Below are 22825 nucleotides of genomic sequence, written 5' to 3' on the forward strand. Positions count from 1 at the left end.
TATCTTGGGGCAGGGGCAGAGAAGTTGTGTGGCAGTTTTTAAATTAGTATTATTTTTGTTTTGCTTCACTAAAGCATGACTTTAATGATGTAAAGATAATCTTTATATTGAGACCAGCTTCCCTTTTTCCAAAATAAAAAAACCATTATACGTTAGTGAAAGAAAAATAATAATTTTATAGTATATGCTGTGTCATATCTAAACACTGGGATGGCAGTGTTTTCTCAGCATGAAGTATGTATCGCTTTCTGATGCAAATATGAAAAAAGAATGTTTAACCAATATTTATTTTAAATAGCAACCATTTGTTTCTGTTGGCATTCTTGCTGGGAATGTACAGTTTTCTTCTGAACTGATCTACTGCTGCAGTGGAGAAATAGTTAGCTGAAGGGCCTCACAAAATGGCAGCTTATGGGCAGCCAGGAAATCTTCTTATGGCCAGCTACAATTGCTCACACATCTGGAGGATCACCTAAACCACACCCAGTGGTCATCATTTCTCTGCTGGATACCATGATGTATGCCTTCAGATGATAAAGAAGAAACAGTGCAACTAGGTAACTTTATATATATGAACTGAATAAAAACAGTTTACTCACTGACTTATACCATTTTAAATAAGAAGCTGGAGCTTCACAAATGTGACCATTTCAAGTTGAATAATACAAGTATGTATAACTGAAGGTTAGGGGTAAGGGGTCAGGGAGAAGGAAGCCCTTGTGGACTGCTAGAAGGAGCCTTGGAGAAGTCAACGTAAAAGAGTGAATATGTTCACATGTCTGTAACTGACAAGTTAAATCCTACCATGAGGCACCTAGGAAAGCTTCTGTTCCAGAGTTTACCTACCGACTTCAGTAGCACACGTTACCAGCCACCTCACCATCTCCCGCCGTCGCCAATTTAAGGTTGACAGTGTCATTCGCATAACCTATAAAAACAGGATAACAAAATGTTTTAGAAAATTATCCTGAGTCAATGAAAAAAAAGGGGGGGGATAAACTATAAGGCATATAAGGCATACCTACTGTCTACCACCCGGAAGATGAAAGCATAATTTAGAGCAAAGCTCTACATATGAATTTGGATTTGTCCATGGCTACCCCAGGTGGCCTTGCCACAGCCACATTCTCCTCCTGGCAAGAGGCCCATATTCTCCTCCTGGTGGGCCCACTGACTAGATGTGGTATCTGAACCAGTTACTCTATCTTTTCTCATCTGCAAAATCAGAGGGCTGGACTGGAGCATTAAACACAGCCCATGCCCTTTTTCCCTCCCCAGATTTAACATTCCATAGTTCAGTTTCTGAGGCTCCTGTGAATTCATTCTAACCAGGAACTCTCAGTGGGGAAAGAGGTATTTTAAAATAATCATTTTAGTTATTCCTTCAATCTCTGATTGCTCTTTTCTGGTGACCATGAAGGTAACTCCAGGTTTATGGGGGAAAAAATCATCCTTGATATCATTAGTGATCTGATTTTGTTTTTCACTTTCTAACAAGAAGTCCCTAAATAAACGTATCTACCTCTTCATAATTCCCCCATTCTTTAAAGATTCAAAATATCCAGGGACGGCCAGGTGCGGTGGCTCATGCCTGTAATCCTGGCAATTTGGGAGGCTGAGGCGGAATGGATCACGAGGTCAGGAGTTTGAGACCAGCCTGGCCAATATGGTGAAACCCCGTCTCTACTAAAAATACAAAAATTAGCCAGGTGTGGTGGCGTGCGCCTGTAGTCCCAGCTACTCAGGGGGCTGAGGTAGAAGAATTGCTTGAACCCAGGAGGCAGAGGTTGCAGTGAGCTGAGATTGTACCCCTGCACTCCAGCCTGGGTGACAGAGTGAGACTCTATCTGAAAAAAAAAAAACCACAAAATATCCAGGGACATCATATCCCCAAAGGCCCTGTGGGATTCCTTTTTAGGTTCTAGAAATACTCACAAAGGGCCTGTGAGATTCCTTCTTAGGTTCTAGAAAGAATGAGTCAAGGAATAAGCTCTCGTGCATATCCTATTTACCATGAATTCCAAATAACAAGAGAGCTCATGTTAATGGTTCTTTCTGCATCACATCTTTAAGATGAGGCAAATGGTGACAAAAATTAGCCAAATAACAAGAATTAAAAAAAAAACAAAAAACTTCTGAACCATCACTATATAGCTTAAAAGCAATCTTCTATACCCTTTGCTTGTACAGTACTCTATGTTACCGTGGTAGGTACATTTTCCTGTGATCTTATTATTTAAACATTATTAGTCACTGTAAGGGAGAATCCACAACTAAAAAACCAGATTAATTATCCAATCAGGGGATTATAATCCCCATTCTTTAGGTAACTGGGGTATAACAATTTTGTTCACTGCTTTTTAATGGGAAGAAAGCAAATGTTAATAGAGATTCCATGAGAAAAATGAAACAAACTTTTTAGTTCTTGGTTTATCCAGTGATCTGTTCAGAAACTATAAGGAAGCAAACATCTATCTGCATGACGAACTCAAAATGTCCTTGGTATTCTGTTCTGCTGAAATCTAAAACTGGACTCTGGCCCGATCACTCCTCCTTTACCTATTTTTCTCAGAGTTATTAAAAGGAGCTAGAACTGCCCATCTATTATGAAAATGCAAACATCAATAAAAATTTATACTTCCTCTAAAAATTTAACCCTAACAACTGAATCTTCATTATACATGCTAGCTTTATTTAAGTCTCTTATTAGCAATAATTCTTCTCCCTTCATTCAAAGGAGAAACAGTGTCGTTAAGGCTGCAATTCAGAAAATGATTTTTTTTAATTGAAAGACACAAATTAGGCTGCTAAATGTACAGTCCATGCACCTTACATAGCAGTCTGGTTCAGCTGGGAATGACCACGTCTCTGAAATACAGTTCTCTCCTGAAGTCTAACAGATTTGTACTCCAAAGAGTCATTTACCTGCACTCAAAAATCCAATCAAACAAAAACAACCCTAAGAGGTGCCTTTATTTAGCAGTCTTTGATGTCCCAGGAAAGACTACCAGTCATGTACCTGCAGGCCCAGCTCCAGAGACACTTTCAAAAGAGTGATGTCTGGCAAACTGTCCATGAGAGTTGCTATTTTAAATGCATCTTGGGCAAGCTTGAAGATGTGTGATGAGGAGTGAATGTTTTTCTGGATGGATTCTAATACTGTTTCCAGCCTCCGAACATCGCCTGCAATGAACAAGGGAAAACCAAACCAAACCAAATCAAAGCAAAGCAAGACAAACAAATAAACAAAAATCATACAACCATACACACACACAGAGGGGAAAAAAAGAAACAAAACAAAACATAAAGCACAAGTTAATTTACCTAACATGTTCACAGATGGCACAGGTGTTACAACTAGGGCTCCCATAATTACTGCAATGTCTGTGAATCTCGGCTTCATAAAAAAAGATACACTGAGACACACCCTCAATGACTCAAAGCACATATGAACCAGAACCAACATGAGACAGCAACAGCTCTCCTAGTTCCTACTTATGTATTTTTGGTGAATATTTCAGGAAGAAAAAAATGTAACCCAACTTGTAAATCTGCTTCTGAATTTCAACCATTTATATTTTCTTGGCATGGTAACTAACCTGAACTCTGCTGGCAGCAAGTTAATGATGCAGGTAAATGAGGAAAATGCCACCTGTTTTGCCTTAAAAGCTAACATCTAAAGAAAAAGATCCCTTCAACCTATCTGACATTAACACCACTGCTGAGAATTTGATAGAAAACAAGACTTAAAAAAAATAAACAGGCAAACGAATGAAACAATTATGAGGCCTCAGGACGGTACAGTACCTTTGGCTGCAGTTAGCATGGTGGATGCCAGCTCACACTGCTGGGACTCAATGTGGCTTAGAGTGAACCAGCGAGGGTAGCGGTTGGGAACAACTGATGCAATGTGGTGTGGGCGGGTGAGGTCTCCTGATGGAGCAGTAGATTCCAATACTAGTAACCTATAATGAGAAGACAAGGAAGGTGGCCCTAGTTATTTCTTGACCATGTCCTTGGCCAGAAAGACTGACCAGCAGAAGCCAGAGAAGTGGGTAGATGTTCAGGCCTCTACTCAAGTTCAGCAAGGGCTGGTACAGCTATACTCTGCTGTGTGGGTGCAAAATACCTAGATTTTTTGGACTACTAATTGTTTGCTAATAATAACTGTTCATCACCCAAACCTTGTTAGTTGTTCATCACCCAAACCTAAGAGATTTTCTTTCTTTAGCACCATTCAGAAAATTACAATATTCAAATAAATTAAGATACTCAAACACCTAAGAACTTTTAAACACAGGTCTTGATGTTTACCTATAAATTTTGAATTCTATGACTCAAAAAATAAATCAACAGAAACTGATAGTGAAATGGATATTTAAGACTGAGATCACAGTCAGGAAGCAGTGAGTACTTAAGATGAATACGCTTAACCTATTTAAACATAAAACAAGAAGGGAAGTAAGACAAAAATTACCTCTTTTCCATCCATTCATACTTTCTGAACAATTAGTTTCTTATGACTCCAGGAATTTGACATTAGACTATGTTCTACCAACCATATTACAGAAGATAAATGTGACCTAAGTATCTGTCCCTTGACAGTTTTGCATAAATTCAGAGTGATTTCTGATTTTTTATTAAGAATATACTGTCATGGCGAAACCCTGTTTCTACAAAATATAAATCAGTTGGGCGTGGTGGCATGCGCCTGTAATCCCAGCTACTTGGAAGGCTGAGATTGGAGGATCAGCTGAGCCTGGGAGCCATGATTACACCACACCGCACTCCAGCCAGGGCAACAGAGCAAAACCCTGTCTCAAAACAAATAAAAAAAGAATATGCTGATGAAAAAATTTCTAAAAGCAAAGCAAATATTTAGTAATCTCTTCTAAAAGTACCAAAAAGCTTAGTAGAGTACCTAAAACTGAAATAATTTATTTACAACCATCAAAATGCTGGCCTTCAGTCAAGTACACCAGTGTTAAGAACTATGAAATAAGATAAGAGCTGGAGACCAAGAGTCAGCTGGGTCTGGGAGTGATGCTGGCCTCAAGGCCCCACCCAAGAGCAATTATTGCCTGGTAAGCCAAATGGCTCATTCTCTTCTCCTTTTATCTAGGAACAAAAAGATGTCAGCAGTAGAGAAGGTGGCAAGGTAGGCAGTTAAGTAGTAAGAATAATGGCAGGGTTGCTATTTAGCTTTTTTTTTTTAAACTCAGAATATCCTCGTATTCACAGGCAGGTCTTGCCAGACTTACTGTAGAAGAAACTAATCAACATCCCTGGGAAGATGAGAAAATGAGTGCTGAAGATGACCTTCCTTAGCCTTCCTCTTCCAGAAGGACTAAGAAGCAAGCGAGCTACATCTCTCTTTTCCTTCCTGTTCCCTGGGCTGCCTCGCAATACCTGGTGGGGCACATACCTGCCTTCCATGGCAGACCTTTGGCAGGATAGTAGTGGCAGATAGAAGAGAGAAAGTGGAAAAAAAATTCCCCTGTACCCTGCTAGTATTCCCCATGAAGAAACTGCCTTGGCAGCAACCAAGGACAAATATAAATGAGTTTGTGAGTGTTAGAAAAGCAAGCCTTTCTGCCTGGCACATACCATTACATAAGCCAGAACCACACAGAAACTTTATGCTATTTTACCCTTAAACTTTGCCAGTGGTAGTAGCAACAGCATCTGGTGGCATCATAACATTAACATCTTCCCTTTAAAACAAGATTAGAATTCCTAAGATTTGAGTAAGTATAGAGTTGAGCATATGTCTTCATAAGACAGCTTCCATTTCAGCTTCCAAAAATAAAAATAGGAACCCATTTATTTTAAAGTCGTGCTCTAAAACATAAACCAAGTGGTATAATGTAATTTGGTGGGGGACTTTTGCTGATGTTTGTTATTGACTTATTTTCTGGTATTTTAAAAATAGAAAAAAGAATACTTAAGAAGATTCTCCAGCAGGTTAGTAAGATTCCATATTGCCAAGGAAAGCATGTCAAATTACAGGATGTCAGCCTTAAAACACACTGACACATAGGTATACACACAGACACATACACACATCCTTATCACTGCATAAAAAAGAGGTGTCCTTATAGACATAAGCTACACTCAATACTTTCAGAACAGAGTAACTTTGGGGACACTGGTAATTTATAGGCAAGGATTTGTTTTAGAATCTACTTCTCTGATTACAGACATAGAATCTTTGATGAAAAGCTTCTTGAGATCAAACTGTTAATCAGCACACACAAGCTTTTAGGTCTACAACATGGCTTGTCCTTAGGTGATCTGTACTTTCCATTAGAAGCACAGGAGTGTTTTATTAATTTTTTTAAAGGAAAAAGAAAATGCTGATGTTTTAAGAAAGATGGATGTACCTTTTAGTTCCTTAAAATTTAAAGGTTATTTGTAAGATTAAAATATAATCTTGAACTCATTAAAATATTCACCTTGAACAAATCTGTGATAAAAATAATTATTATGTGAAATAACTTTTAAAAGAATGTAGAAATAAAAAGGTGGGTGGTAGAGAACAACATATTCTAGCTGTTATTGCTGAAAAGGAGAGACCGATGAGGAGATGGAAGCAGTCAGAAGAGAGGCAGGCAGAGCCTGAAGGACCCCGAATAGCGACTCCTTCACTGCTAAATGCACGTCTCACCTTCTCTCAGCCTCCAGTGAATACAGATGTGCCTTGGCAATACAGGGAGTTGCTTTCCTGCACTACTGATGGAATGCGGAATTACAGCAGGTGTGAAGGTCTCCCTCAATTATATTCAAGCCAGTATATTTACTATTTACTACTGCTTCAAAAATCAATTTTTTCAAAACAATTAATCATTTATGAAGGTTTCAACTGTTGCTGTTTTATGATTAAACTTGGCTTGAATTGTGCTTCACGAAAAAGTAGGAAAAAGCCACGGTGTGCTTGAGTCTGATAGCAGCAAGGATAATCCTTCCCTTACTTTAAACAGAAGCAAAACAAGCCAACAAGCAAATCACCTCCACAACAATCCAGGAAGCATAAATACATAGTTTCTTTAGCTTTTCTGCTGCCTATAAGAAACATGAAGGAGTAAGTCAGTTAACAGCCATGCTTCCCAGTGGGAATGTGGCCTGCCTCTGCCCAGCTGGGCTGTGAATACGTACCGCATTGCTCTCAGTGCAATTTTGTATGCCAATTCAGCATCGTGAGGTAGGAGAGAGGTGAAGAGATACTTGGCAAATGTGTGCATTGGAACGCTCTCCCGATGGATTATTTCACCTAAACCACTATATGGTCCGGCTGTGGGAAGAGAGCATACACATTTTACGTTCCTAAAAAATGAACTAACACTTCTTGTAAAGCATATTTTTAAAATGTCACATAAAGTTATAACATATACAAATAAGAATTTCAAGTAAATGATATAGAAAGGAATATAATCCTTAATCAAAAAAGATTCTTCAGGGTATAGTATCCCTTACAGATTTCACCTCATAAACAAACCCCTAACTGTCCCACAGCTAGATGAAAAACCCAGAACTCAGGGGCAGACAGCATTCACAATACAAGTGCCTCAGAGAAAGGAACCCTCTATAGCGTAAAACCTTGCTGCATTTGAGCAACATCCTCTCTCAATGTGTGGCATCAGAGCATCTTGATTTGTAAATGCACAGATGACACCACAGCTTAACTATGGAAACTACCCCTGGACCCAAGAAGGGTTAGGGACACAAATATGCCAGGTTTCCAGAAAATGGTGCTCTGTATCAGGGGTGAGAGGTGTGGGAGGATTCTGAACCACAGCTCTCTAACTATACACATTGTTGCCTCTAATTAGTGGCAACAGATATTAATTCCTAGAAAGTGATTATTAATAAAAAGAATAGTTACCCATTTCATATGCATCATAGGCAAAAGAAAAAAATTAAAGTAACTGGAAGTTTACTACTCTTTGGGCTCCTGAAAGCCAATTTTAAAAGCAAAATTACACTTAAGCTGTCAAAATTCATTTCTTAGTAAATTCTGACAGGCGTGGTGGCAGAGCTGACTTCCCCTGTGTGCTCCCTGAATGCTGCTTTGAGAATGGCAACATAGACTTTTAAAATAAATTCTGAAAGGAAACCACAGTGGTTAGTTCAACCACTTTGCACTAAGGTACTCTGAGGTTTAGTTACTGTAAAGTGTTTAATAAATTAGTTTCCATGTCACCTTCGGGTAACATCTGTTTCATGATTTCTAGAATTATGAACCATGACACCACTGCTCAGAGGACATGCTATATTTGTTTTCCATGAGAAAAACCAGTGTGGTGAAGAGTTTAGAATGCAAGAAATGCAGTTCAGAAGAAATGGTAAGAGCAGTTACTGAACTGGTGGTTGGTTATGAGCACAATATATTCTAGGTCATTTTAATGGAGGTTATTTTAATTCAGTTGAGTTTTTTTATAGTATTTTTGAATTATTCATTATTTAAGTACTTTAAAAATCATACAAATTTTTTCACCTAAACTAACATCTAAATCTCTAATTTTACCAAATCCATTAATCTTTAATTTTAAATGTTTTAGTGATTTGATATTCTTCAAAAGTTCATATAGCATTATGACTGCACCTTTTGTTCATATACCAAGGCTACATTATTTAAGTTATTAACTGTTACAGGCTAAATATGTATTTCTTCCCAAAATTCACATTTGGAAGCCCCCAGCCCCAATGTAATTGTATCCAAAGTTGGGGCCTGCATTAAAGTAAAATGAGGTCATAAGGGTGGGGCCCTGATCCAACAGGATTAGTGTCCTTGTAAGAAGAGACACTAGAGAGCTTGATCTCTCTGTCATGTGAAGACACAGAGAAAAGACAGGAAGAGTGCCCTCATCAGAAGCCAATGATGAGGCTGGCACCATGAGTCTAAACTTCCCAGCCTCCAGAACTGTGAGAAATACATTTCTGCTGTTTAAGCCACACAATCTGTGGTATTTTGTTATGGCAGCCCAATCTAACACATTAACTATTTTACTTAAGGACTAATTATAGCAAATCTATAGATTAGCCACAGTCTTCATTTCTCCTTCATTTTCTTTCACTGTTTCCCCTTAAACCACCAAGTTACCTTTTTTGTACTATTCAGGAGATCCAGGATACATAATCAATTATTTGCTATGATACCACTCAACAAGTAAAACATTCAGTCAGGTATCCAATAATTATTTGTGGATTAATAATTAGTGTAATTCCTGGACTCTAGTGTACAACTGATATTTGGCACCAAGTTTCCCCAGAGGTGCTTGTTCAATATGCTAATTTATCTATCCAATATTGTGGCCAGGAGGGATTAATACTAGCAACAATACTGGGTTACTCCTTCCTCTTTCCAGATATCTGGGCCTGCTAACTAATTTGCCTCTGACATTTGCAAAGAGTATAACTGCACGAAGAACTTGGTGCCCTGGTGTAGTCAATTCAGTCATGGAGTTCTCAATCTTCTAGCATTTACAGTAATGGCCCTGTGGCCTCCCCGCCTTGGACTGCCTCCTGTCCTGCACCTATTCACTCTTTGTGGGCCTTGCAGGGCCAGGAAAGGAGAAGAGGCAGAGATGAGTCAACAATGCTCCTTCTCAGGCACAGTACTCATAAAAATGTTTGACGGGAGGGATGGATGAATCAAGACTAGGGCAAAGTTCAAAAATATTCATGAAAAATGGACATGGAGACATATTTAGGAAGGTAAATACAGATACCACACACTATCAACTTTGAAAATCACAGATCTTCTTTCTAAACTTCAGTATAAGAGAAATCAAAAGTCAGTATAGTCAGTGACAGAAAGCATTTAAAAAATGCTTGTGACTAATGACATTGCTTATAGCATAAGGAATTATATGGGAGAAAACTGAAAGAAAACAGTAACTGAAGAATCAGGATCACTCTTGAAATTTGTCAAGATGGGCTTTTTATCTTTACAGGGAAAAAAAACAGGTTCAGGAGAGTGCTTCAAAAAATTACCACTGGGAATTTTTACCAAAATTAAGCATGCTATTAAGAAGGTTTACCTGAAGAGCATTTTCCCTTTAAAATGCATTTCTAAAACATATAAAATATGTTTGAAGAAAATGTTTTCTTTTAAGTAGATCTTTTGCTTTGGACAAATAAAAGGGGTGCTGAAAATCTAAATCCCTTCCCTATATGTAGTAGTTCTGAACATAAGATGAATATAACATACTTTATGAGGCTATCAATCACAGAGAATCCCATAATAACACACTAATAACACACATGTACTTGAGAGACAGAAGCAATAGTTACACACCACCTAAATTTGCACGAAAGATCACACTACCACACGAATTACATTTACCTTTTCAGAGGGGAAAAAATCTGTCAGCCAAAATTTGTTAGGCCCTTTAAAACTTAACTTTATGAGAAGAAGGAAATTAGACCGTGCCTCAGATTCTATGAAACTTTTTCCTTGATGAATCTGTGCCTAATGAATCCTCTGAAATAACTAGTTGGTGCAGCAGAAATTCACTCGCGCAGCCCTCAGTCGTTTGTTAGCGTGTGCGTATGACACATTCAAAACCCAGGTGTCATGTAACCGCCAATAATTTGGAGGAAGGCCAGCCAATTACTGTTTTATTATTTAATTGATCAAGGAAATAGGAACATGCCTGCCAATAATAATGCATGAGATAAATTGCATTTATCTCAGGAACAACACAGTCTGAATGAAATAGGTTCTTTTCAAGGTTTGAGGCATTAAATGCAGCTGTTTTGTAATAGGCTATCATATATAACCACCTAAATCAAATGATACAAATCTAAACATCCATGCTTTTTTATTCAGCGACACTATTTTTTAGACAGCGAACATGTCTTTGATACCCCATGACTATAGCAATCAGGATAACTACCATATTAAATGCATTCAGATAGCACTTTTAACATAAGAAAGATTAGCACCTAAGTCAAATTGGCTAAATAAGTGGAAAACTTCTGTATCAGGCTACCTTCTAATAGGAAGACTGCTTGCTTGCGAAAAATTTTCACCAGTGTGTCATCCAATTCAATTTCCTGAAGCTTAGAAATGAGCTGCTCCTCATTCCGGCAAACTTTCTCTTGTGTGTACAGCCCATCAGGCATGATACGCTGCTGTCCTAGCCCTATCAGGGCTACTTCCACAGCCAGCGTTAAATAGGATTCCCCTTCTTCTAAGAATTTGTGTGCAGGTAGATGCTGGTATTCCAGAGACTTGCACTGTCCCATATTCTCTGCAAAATGCCACAAAAGAAATCAGAGCTCAGAAACTACTTTTGCAGATGATATGATAAGTACAAATATTTATACTTCCCCGTACAAGCAAATGAATTATGGACTAATGCTGAGAAAGCCAGAAAACATGTTTTTTAGGCTAAAGTGCAGTCTTCCAGTATCTTTTTAAAAATGACCATGAATGATTAAATGTTTACGTTTTGGGGGATATAACATTACAAATACTTTTCTCCCTTGAAAATTAATCACCAAAGAAAACTATAAATCTAAGAAAATATGAACTAAGAATACTTAAGAGAAAAACAAAATTTAATTACACAATAGTAAAATTACATGATGACTTGCACTCACCACTTTTTAAATCCTGGCATTCAAAACGTTTCCATAATAAAAACAGTAGGGAACATAACATATATAACCCAATTTCAAGTCCTTTTTATTATCCAAGAGTCATCAGTTATCACAAGAGGAATGATTCTTTGAACATTCTCTTGTCTCCATTAAAGTGCTTCTATTATAAATTATAACAAACTTCAACCATCAAACTCCCAAGGAAAGTGAATTCAGACTCATGCCTTTCACCCTCCTGACAGTGTCTGGGTTACCCACAGTCCATGAAGGCAACTATCACGGGGGAAATTATGAAGGGGCAAGACTTGAGCTCATCCAGCCATGGAAGCAACAAAGGAACATCGTTACTCCCTGCCTTACCTCCACCCACTGCCCTTGGGCAGTCTTTTTAGTCAAGATTCTTAAGTTTCAATGGGCCAAAGTGAAATCTCAAAACACAGCTTTCAAGGAATGTATGATATAAAACAGTTTTAAATGACATTTAATACTCCCCCTTAAAGTAGACTAAAATATTTAAAGTGACAAGTCACTTTCAATGCAAAGACAAATTTGAAAAGCACCTAAACTAGATTTTCTAGTTCTAAATGCTAAGATGTACATCTTTATTTTATAACTTTATGCTAAGAAGTAGTCATAAATGTGGATAAATTCGTAGATACAGAATCACTGGTTAGAAGAGAATAAATATTTTTAAGATTCTCGAAACAGGCTGCCAACTATCAACTCTAAGACTTTTCCCAGTTTTGTAGCAGCCTGCGTGAAAGCATGACAGTGCCCATTTTCTTGCTCTCTTGCTAACCAAAGGTGCTGTTAACTACATGGTTCCATAAAACATAATGTAAAGAAAAACAATGACTACTGCCATTCAGGGTTTAGAAAAAGAAAAGCACATGAGACAAATGTCAATGGTTTTACCTGTAAAATCTGAGAACCCAGAGAGGTTCTCATCATCAATGCGGCAGGCTTCCATAAGGCTACTGAAGAGAGTGCCCACAGGGTCCAGGGGATGTCCAACCCAGCCCTCCAGATTGGTTATCGAGGTTATGCTTTTATGGGGTAGCTCTGTGTAAGGAAAGGGAATTGAGAAATGGGGGAGTAGAAGGGAGATGAAGGGAAAGAAGTGGGGAAAACAGAGGCTTTACCATTTAATAGCAGCATCCTGATAAACCAGTTCTGAATTCTGTTCGAAATTCTCTTTTAATTAAGAAACCAATCAAAAGGTACCATAATCCCCAACTTGTCAACTATTTTGAGTTCTAAAGGTTCATCTGTAAGTCAATATAAATGGTACTGAATTTCCAGGACAGCTCCCAAACATCTATTTAATTCATGTGTCTAGGGTACTGAGTCAACATTACTACTTACACTATTAAATTATGTTGTATAGGGAAAAATGAATTCCAAATTTTCTTTTGAGAAATTAGGAACAACTCCCCCACTTCCCTAGAAGGGGGCATTAGAGAGGACTAAGAAGTCCCACTGGAATTATCAATTGGTAACTCTACCATGATATGCAGAAGAGACCTCTCTAAATCAGTGTTAACTGGGTCATGTAAATTGAGGACTTGAAGGCAGCTGTAGCTTGGGTTAGACTTGTATTCCCACATGAATATCCTTAAATTACCCCCATCACCTTATGAAAATCTTCCTTAGTGTGAATCTGTAAGCCATTTAAGAGAGAACCTTTGCCATAAAGGGGAATGATAATAGACGATTATATATAATTTGAATGAAATAATCCTTTTCATTTTCTTCACAGAATATAATGCTTTCAAGTTAAACTGCAGAATGCTGGGGAAAAAAGCTATGTTTAAGATATATTCCATTGTTGTAAATAATGCAGTATTTTACATCTAAGTGTTTACTAAAGTAATAAATAATAGTAGCTCCTTCTTTTCATTTTTTTGAGATGGAGTTTCACTCTTGTTGCCCGGTCTGGAGTGCAATGGTGCGATCTTGGCTCACTGCAACCTCCACCTCCCGGGTTCAAGCAATTCTCTTGCCTCAGCCCCAAGTAGCTGGGATTTACAGGCAAGTGCCATCACGCCCGGCCAATTTTAGTAGCTCCTTCTTAAAGGAAAACATAATAAAATTTACATACAATATAAAATATACAAGAAAAATATTGCCATGTAAATATCTGAAGAGCCATTCCATGAATCCAATGTTCCTTCACAAGTCTTCTGGTTTTAAGCAATCAACTATCAGTACATAAAAATGAAAGACAGGCCAGCGTGGTGGCTCACGCCTGTATTACTCAGCACTCTGGGATGCTGAAGAGGGTGGATCACCCGAGGTCAGGAGTTCGAGGCCAGCCTGGCCAAAATGGTGAAACCCTGTCTGTACTAAAAATACAAAAATTAGCTGGCCATGGTGGTGGGTGCCTATAATCCCAGCTACTCGGGAGGTTGAGGCAGGAGAATCGCTTGAACCCAGGAGGCAGAGGCTGCAGTAAGCCGAGATTGCGCCACCGCACTCCAGCCTGGGGGACAGGGCGAGACTCCATGTCAAAAAAAAAAAAAAAAAAAGAGGAAAAACGGCTTGGCACAATGTATTGAAATTTAAGTCGAGTCCTAGATTCCTTGAAAAGGTCCTTATATTCAGTTTCTGTCGCTGGCTTTCATAAACATAATTAGTAGGAAAAAAGAAACATGAGCACTACTCCTGGAAACAACCAAATAAATGTTTGCATATATACATATACACACACACATATATATATATGTATATATATGTGTATGTATATATGGATGGGGCTAAAGGAAATGCTGTGCTTATATAAACAAATATATTGTCAAGTGATGGAAACTGAGGAAATATGAGAAATCAAAAATAAATCAAATAAATCTTTTTTCAGAATCAATAAGCTAACACATCATGCCAAATAATTTTGAAAATGTATAAGATATTCCATTTACTAATCTTGGCCCATAACAAGTAGCTGTTATGGTACTTTAGACTTGTAACAGCTATGGAAAAGCCTATTTTTAAAATACGGAAAAACAATTACCAAAAATAAAGTAGGGAAAGACATAGGTATAGATATGTAATCCTAGCAATACCTAAGAATGGTTGGAAATAAAAGTTTTCATAGCTTGCAAGATAAAAGAGAAATGGGTCTAAGAATGGTCTAGACCTAAAGGTTACAGAATTATCTCAAAGACAATCAAAGGAGTCTAAGTTAACATATTCTGTAACTTACCTAAATGTAAACATGTTTAGGAACATTAGTTAGTTAGGAACTAACATTTTTACACTTTCCTTTTTTATTACAACATTTTAAACAAATTTTAAAAATCAACATTTATTCATAAAACGTATAATATGATTTTTTTAAAAAATCAGATGATCATCACGAACTGGCTCTCTTTTTGCACAGTATAACAAGTCCTGCACTCTTTGTTTGAATATTATCCTTTATACTATTCAGAAATAAATTCCTTTCACCATAGGCTGTGTATGTGTTGGAGGAAGGATTTCAGAAAAATTTTCCAAAGTACCTAGCAATGTATTTTGCACACACCAGTGATGATATGAAGAACATCATGAACTGGACAAAGTCACGACAATCGGGGCTCTCACATTCCAATCCCATCTGAGCTTCCCTCTTCCTTTGGTTCAACTGTAACTTTTGACTTTTTTTCACTGTTAAAAGTTACAACAGACACTTGCTCCAACCTCTAGCCTTTTAATAATTTTTAGTTATACTCTAGTATGTGTATAATCACCCAAGCATTAAAAACAAAAATATAACCAAAACAACAACAAAAACAAAAACCCAGCAACTAAAACTATCCCTCTTAATGAAAAATAAAATCACAGAGTGAAAACGAACCTGCTAAAGAAACATAAAAATAAAATTTATACCTATAGAAGGAACAAGATGTACATGGATTAATCAGAAAAAGCATATACATTTCTTTATCTGATCAGGGTCTTATGCATGTAATTCAACCCTTTGCAATTACTATTACTCAGTAATAGTTATTCAAAATTTAAAAGATTAATAAACTGAGATAAAGAGAAGTTAAATGTGTTCTTTCAGCTGACAGCTCATCAAATGTCATTTACAGAATTTGAAAAATCCAGTTCTGTTCTGGTCACTTTAAGTAAATACAGTAACATGTCCTGATGTACAAATTATTACAGCTAAAAAGTTTTAGAATGCTTACACATTGTGCCAAGCTTTGCTTTAAGTGCTTTACAGAAATTAACTTGGTTTAATCTTCTCAACAACTCTAAGAGATAGGCCCTCTAACTGAGCCTCATTGCACAGAAGAGAATTCAAAATCACAGAGACGTCAACTGATTGCCTAAGGCACCCATTTGGGACGTTAGGATTGCCGGGATTCAAGCACAGGCTGTGTCCTTATTGTTAGAATTAAAATGCACTTCCACAAAATAAGGCATTTAGCTAACATGCATTTTAAATAATTTAGACATACTAAATAGTCATTAAAACAATAAAGAAAATTATCCCCCTTAAAAAAGTAACTAACCTGAGAGATTAAAAAAAAAAAATCTTTGCTTACAACATTCAACTAAGAAAAAGATGCCCCAAATTTCTCACAGATCAGCCATTATTTTAAATGAATGGCGAGTAAAGCCATCATCTATGGTTTTAGTTCTAAAAGCCATCTCTCCCAGAACACAAAACCTAGTAATGTCATCACTAAGAATCCCATTCCAATGGAAACAAACTCCTTCACATTCACCTTTTTTTTGGGTTCGGAACATTTCCAACTGTTTCTGCTGCTGTCGTCTTAATGTATTAACAATAGCTATTGCTAGTCTCAGTGCTTCTCTGGGGTACCCATGAGAACGTAATGCGTCCACTCTTGCACAGGCTGTAGGAACATGTTCTAAAACAGAAAGTCAAGGGGGTAAAGTTGCCACTGTCAGATATATCCATAAAAAAAGAATTTAATAGTAAGATGTTTTTCCCAAAATACTATTAAAAAGACACAAGAAACCATTCCTGAACTTGGATTTGAATGAAAATCTCAGCTCCTATTGCCAAGCATTCATCCATCTCCCATTGAATCCTTCAATTCTCCACCTCCCATTCCAGTAATGCTATAGAAACTAAACAAAGAAGTAAGTCATGGAAATGTCTTTCCGGTTTGGTCACTTACCATGCCAGAGGGGCCACCCGCGGGAGTCGAAGAGGGAGTTTTCAGTGTCGTCATGGTAACAGTAGTTGGTGTATAGGTCACTGCTGATAATGTGCTGCAAGTGGCTATCCTGCCAGTGGAGATCACATGCCTCGATGGCTCGGGTGAACACTGTCCGATGTGGCCTGTTCGATGAATCTGTTTTTTCCACAATTCAGAAAGCCGTGTCAGCTATTATTCACATGTGAATAAATCAGTCATACCATTCTGTGGCCAGATGTTCATGAACACACCCACACACATTGTCCTGCACCCCCTAAGCAGAAGGGTGAAGGGTGAATACTCTCACATTCTAAGTACTAAGAGGCAGGTCAGCCCAAGAGCCACCATTCACTCACTTGTTTATCAAACACAAACATTCTGCAGCCATTAAAGCTAAGGTTAAAGGCGTCCTGCAAAAAGAATTGTCAAGTCTAGTTTCCATGCCAGATACACTCAAAGGAGCCACTCGGCACAAAAGTCACAGGAAAACTCACTGCTCCCCACTTCTGAGGTGCTGTGGTGGGCTGCCCTTATGGGATCAACAGCTCTCACAAACACTATGCAAGAGATGCGACACCAGCCATGGAACCTTTCAGGATTATGCAGTCAGCCTTTAAAGATATGCATAAGGGTTGTGCTTTTGGTTGTATTTTTTAACTATATTGTGCGGTTTTGCACAATTAAAACTATTATGCTTCTTGGGATATAATGCTTAAATATCACTTTATATCCCAAAGGGCATAAATGCATATATTTAACATTTCACAAAGCCACACAACATAGCTACAAAACAAACCAGCGCACTTACCTTGCCCCTACAGGCTGCCTCCTGACTCCTGGGCAGGTTCCATGACTGGTGTGATGTCCCCAGCATAGTGTATGCCAGGGCATCACAAAAGAGCAGAGCCATACACTCCGAAGAGGGTTCAAGTTTCAGGACCTGACGGAGAAAAGAAATGTTTGGGGAATAAAGGATATTCTCACCTCAACTCCTGGGATTATTCAATTCCTAAGGATTATATGGTTCAAATTCTACCTGCACACCCACCCCTTGGGTTCCCACTCTAAACTTACCTTCAACTGTGGCACAAACTTTAGCAATCCTCAACTGGAAATCAGGTTAACAAACTATTTTTATTTATGTGTACTTAACCTAGTTCAAATATAACCTCTCATTGTTCTGAGACTTAATTAAATGAGAAGCAAAATCTGGAGCTTCCTTAATTGGTAAGATTTCATTTTCCTGTCACCGGACCTTTGGCTGAGCACAGACATAAGGGAAAACACAAAAATCAAAGGACAACTGAATTGAGAAGAAGAGACTGGAGAACTCATCTACGCCAACCCCTTTACTCTGCTGATGGAACTGAAAAGCAAGGAAAGTAAAGTGACTTGCCAAGGTCACACCATCAGGCAGTGACAGTGGAGATTAAAACACAGATATCCTTACTGAAAATTCAGCTACTTCAGCTGGTTTGGAAAGGCTTTTGACAAGTCTTTAACAAAGAGACATTACTTCAGTTTGGTCTCAGGTCAACTTAGCTATCTGCACCTGAATGGTAGACGTATCAAAATGCATGTGTGGTAGATCATTTGAGAGGCATAAATAATGATGATCTGCTATGGCTCCCACCCAGACTCCTCACTAGAGGTGGATGGACAGTGAAACTGCAAGGGAGAAGGCAAAGTCCTACATTTAAGGACATTTTGAATCTACTGGGGCTTTTTGCTGAGCAGAATAAACATACCCATGCCCAGCAAGAAATTGGTTCCGTGACCTCTCACAGTCAATTGATCAAATGTTTCAAAGTCCAAGCCTCACATAAGTGTTTTTTAGCCTCATGTAAGTATCTTTTGTCATTTCATTTATTTTGTTAAGCTGAAATCATAGAAACAAAATTTAAAACTAAAACGAGACTTTAAAAGAGCAACTTAGTATTATGCATGTATTAAAAGAGTGAGTTAGAGGTCTGCCTATTGATTTGGCTCAAATAGCAAGCTGTTAACATGATTCCATTTTTATAAAACATTAATAAATACCTGAACCTTTCACATGTTTATATGTGACTATATAAGTGTAGAGAAATGTTGTGTACACACACTAGGCTTTTAACATGGTTAGCTCTAATAAAACCAATGACAACAAAAGAGGCTAAATACTCATGAAATGAAATTTAAATGACAAGTCCTGTAATAATATGGGAAACACATAAAATTAAGTATGTAGCTGGACATAGAAGATATACAATTAAAAATTTGGTTTGACTAGGTATCAAAATTAGTCAACTTTTTAAAATCTTGAATGTCGGTGGCTATTCAATTGTGCAGTAAGATTGAAAAAAGGGAAATAATTATCTTGATCAATTTTTTTAAATGATAAATACACATATTTGTAAGAATTTTTCAAAAAGTACACAAAATAGTAATACATGCTGATTAAGGAAAACTTGGGAAATTAAGTAAAAAGGAGATATTTTTGTTCTTCTACTAAAAAAATTATAAAATTGGCTATACTTTTGGTATATTAAAAAACTATTCTCTTTCAAAGGGTATAGATTGCAATGTTGTTATTCATTAATTCTAACAAATTACCTCAGCAGAGGCAGAGCCTGGATAAGCCCTTCACATTCACTCTAATGTGTAAACACAAGAAATTCCGTCCATGGCCTATACTGTGTGCACACTCAGTCCAGCTGCAATGGCACAGCTGCTGGACTCTATTGGCCACCACAAGCTCTACCCTGGGGAGCCAGCTGAGCTTTACAGGGAAGGCACTACAGGTATGAACACCAGACCTCCTCTGTAGGCATGTCTCTTCTGACAGCCCCTCAGAAGGATGGGGGTATTCTGCTAAAAGTAGGTACCCTGGTGCCTTTCGGTCCAACAGCTATAAACACTGCCCTTAGAAACAAGGTCCCGAATTGTATCATCTAGGCCAAACCATAAGTGAAATGAACTCTTTAAGTCTGGAGGCTGGACCATTTTTTACCAGCTTTCTAAGGCCATGAAATATTCATGCTTAATCAAGGGTAACAGAATAAATGGAATGTAAAAAGTAAAATGTAAAATGTTTTGAGTAGCAGTCCCCCAAAGCAGTGGGAAATGAAACATAGTATAAATAGAAGGGGATTAAGGATATTACCTATGTAGATGTAGGCATACCCTTTCCTAGCAATGGAAGAGAATAAATGTTGAACAATTAAACTTAAAAATTCTGAGCACCTGGAAAAAAACTGGGGGTATGTGGGATACATTTATTTTCTTCGAAGTTATTAAATACAATCATCATGGGCAATAAAGATATGACAGACTTCAAATATTGAATTCCCATGGCAAATATCTCTAGACAAGGCAGAGTCAGACAATTGTCTTTCTCAAGTCCTAAAACTTCTTTTTGATTGGAAAAGTCCCTATGGAGTAATACATATCATTTTCTTTCTTTGCAGAGACTAAAAACACTATACTAACATCACATTCAAACTCAGCACATTGTTCCAGTTATTTCTAGTAGTACAAATTCAGCATGTGGCTAGTACATAGAGAATGTAGTCTTGACTCTGAATCCTAATGTTATTTAATTCCCACCTTGCTTCTATCATGACTTTAAAATCTTTCAAATTTTCTCCCAAAAAATGCACTGAATCATGCAAAAATAGTGTCATGAATTAGTTAATAAAATTTCTATTGGCAAGAAATAATTACTTAAGAATTTCATTTTGAAAGGGAAGAGAACATTCTGCAGCAGGTAGAAGGGAAAATGGGGCCAAGGAAGGAAGTTTTTTAAAGATGGGAGAGACTTGGGTTGAATAGATAGGTACAATAGAGAGGGAGAAGCTAAAAAAAAAAAAAAACAGGACAGAAATGAGACAGAGGTTCTTTTGGAAATGTCTGGGAGCATTTCTTGGTTGTCCCAAAACTTGGAGGGCACTATTAGCCTACAGCAGGTGGGGACAACTATGCTAGACAACCCCTCACAATAAAAAAATTTCCCAGTAAAATGTCAACAGCATTCTATGTCCTTCAGTCAAGTCATAAAATATTTCCTTACTACATTTTAAAACTAAGAATTTTTAAGTGACTAAATTATGCAATAGATCAAACATGGATTGACCAAGAAAAATAAAAACATATAGCTCCTCAAGCCTCTTGACAGTTTGTTTTAAAAGTAATATATTAACCATCCTACTCCATGATCTTTTTAAATTAGAGAAGAATGTCCATAATAAATCATTAATAGGCCATTTTAACACATACTAGTATATAAAATAAGTATTATATCCATCCATATTCTGAGAATATAAAAAAGTATACAAATATCTCAGTTAAATTTAAAACATACACACAGACACACATACACTCACAGTCAACACATATTAAGTACTGGAGTTGTAAGTTCTTAAGTTGGTAAAATCATTTTCCCATATACATTGTAAGTTACTATTATAAGCACATATGCATAATTAAGTAGCTACAATTTAAGCAGAACATTATGGTAGACTCACCTTGGTTGGCATTTGCACCCTGAGGCAGAGCATTGGTTAAGTTGGGTAATTCACTGCCATGATTTCCGTCTTCCCATGGACAGACATCAACACTATTCCATTTCTTCAGCTGTTTTAGCCAACTGGCCTTTTGCTCCAACTTGCAGTGGGGGTTTAAAACTATACACATCCACAGAGCACCTAATTTAAAGGAGGAAAGGAAAATAAATGTTCAAAAATTATAAAAACATCCAATTTTATCAAGTTAAATTGTTTAAATTTATTAAAATTTAAAAATGTAATTTATATACTTAAAATTTTAAATTTAAATTTTTTAAATTATCAAGTTAATTATAAATTTTAAACAATTTCAAAAGAGATCCAAGTCGGTCATTTTTATAACTTAATTCTCCTTAACATAAGCCACAAATCCCACAGAGAGTTTATTGAAAGGAGGACAATAGATCCAAAGTTTGAACCAAATATCCAAATACTCTTACATAATAAAATATACTTCATATTTCACAAATGCCAATAGTAATCAACTTCTTATTTGTATGACATTTTAGACAAAAATGTCAATAACATATACAATCCCAGTGTCCAATTTACAGACTCTATACATGGATACTGCAATATATCACTCCAAATGGTTCTGCACAAAAATTGAATTTACTTTCTAAAATTACTTTTTACAATAAAATCATTAAGGCATATAGTGGACACAACTTCCTGTTCTCCTTATAATTTCAAACTTTATTATGTTTATTAATTAGTATGCATATTTATCCGTCAGTAAAATGTGAATAGTTTGGGGCAAAAAAAAGCCAGTAAAATACGTCTTTCAAAAATAAAATTCATTTAAACATACTTCCCTAAATTATTTAATCAGGAACTGATTTTAAAAATATAGTTGAAATCACTAAATTTATATGCTCATGAGTAAAATTACTAAACCATAATCAAAATTTCCCTAGTTTTTCAAAGGAAAGGCAATCATACATTTAGAATAAAGACATAATTCATAATTTGAATAATTAAGGTCTGATAAATTATTCCTTTCTACATTCTTCAAAGAAGTAGAAAATTTAAGCAAATATTTCACAAATTTTAAAAGTTCAAGTTTTACTTAAATTTCAAAGCAAGACAGCTACCAGTATTCCAAAGCTTTTCACAACACTACTTCTTTGAAAAGGTATGTGTGCATGTCTGTTTATGTTTTAATCATTTGTTAAATGCATAATAATGGTAGGAATGAAAACTGTTTATGTTTTATTTATCCAAAAGATAGGGCGTACATTCTTCCTCATTAAAAATAAACAAGCTTCTTCCATTAGGGCGGGGGTCCCCAACCCCCAGGCTGCAGACTGGTACCAGTCTGTGGTCTGTTAGGAACTAAGCCATGGCCTGTTAGGAACCTGGCCACACAGCAGGAGGTGAATGGCAGACGAACAAGTATTACCATCTGAGTTCTGCCTCCTGTCAGATCAGCGGTGGCATTAGATTCTCATAGGAACACGAATACTATTGTGAAATGCACATGTGAGGGATCTAGGTTGCATGCTGCTTATGGGAATCTAA

The 22825-nt window shown here is 37.0% G+C and overlaps 1 protein-coding gene across 2 annotated transcripts in view; it reads right to left on the reverse strand.

The window, feature by feature from the left end:
* Window positions 1-22825, reverse strand: part of ZSWIM6 (zinc finger SWIM-type containing 6) — a 211061-nt gene that overhangs the window by 3362 nt on the left and 184874 nt on the right. The window contains exons 5-13 of one of the 2 annotated variants that reach the window (XM_024353416.3): window positions 21266-21445; window positions 16743-16919; window positions 16323-16469; window positions 12523-12669; window positions 10995-11255; window positions 7156-7291; window positions 3808-3965; window positions 3020-3183; window positions 847-928 (exon numbers count right to left, since the gene is read on the reverse strand). In XM_024353416.3, the coding sequence (XP_024209184.2) occupies window positions 847-928; window positions 3020-3183; window positions 3808-3965; window positions 7156-7291; window positions 10995-11255; window positions 12523-12669; window positions 16323-16469; window positions 16743-16919; window positions 21266-21445 (1452 nt within the window). The remainder of the gene's footprint in view (window positions 1-846; window positions 929-3019; window positions 3184-3807; window positions 3966-7155; window positions 7292-10994; window positions 11256-12522; window positions 12670-16322; window positions 16470-16742; window positions 16920-21265; window positions 21446-22825) is intronic. The other variant, XM_024353417.3, reaches the window with a different exon arrangement.

The sequence above is a fragment of the Pan troglodytes genome, chromosome 4 (assembly GCF_028858775.2).
Source record: "Pan troglodytes isolate AG18354 chromosome 4, NHGRI_mPanTro3-v2.0_pri, whole genome shotgun sequence".
NCBI classification, from domain to species: domain Eukaryota; kingdom Metazoa; phylum Chordata; class Mammalia; order Primates; family Hominidae; genus Pan; species Pan troglodytes.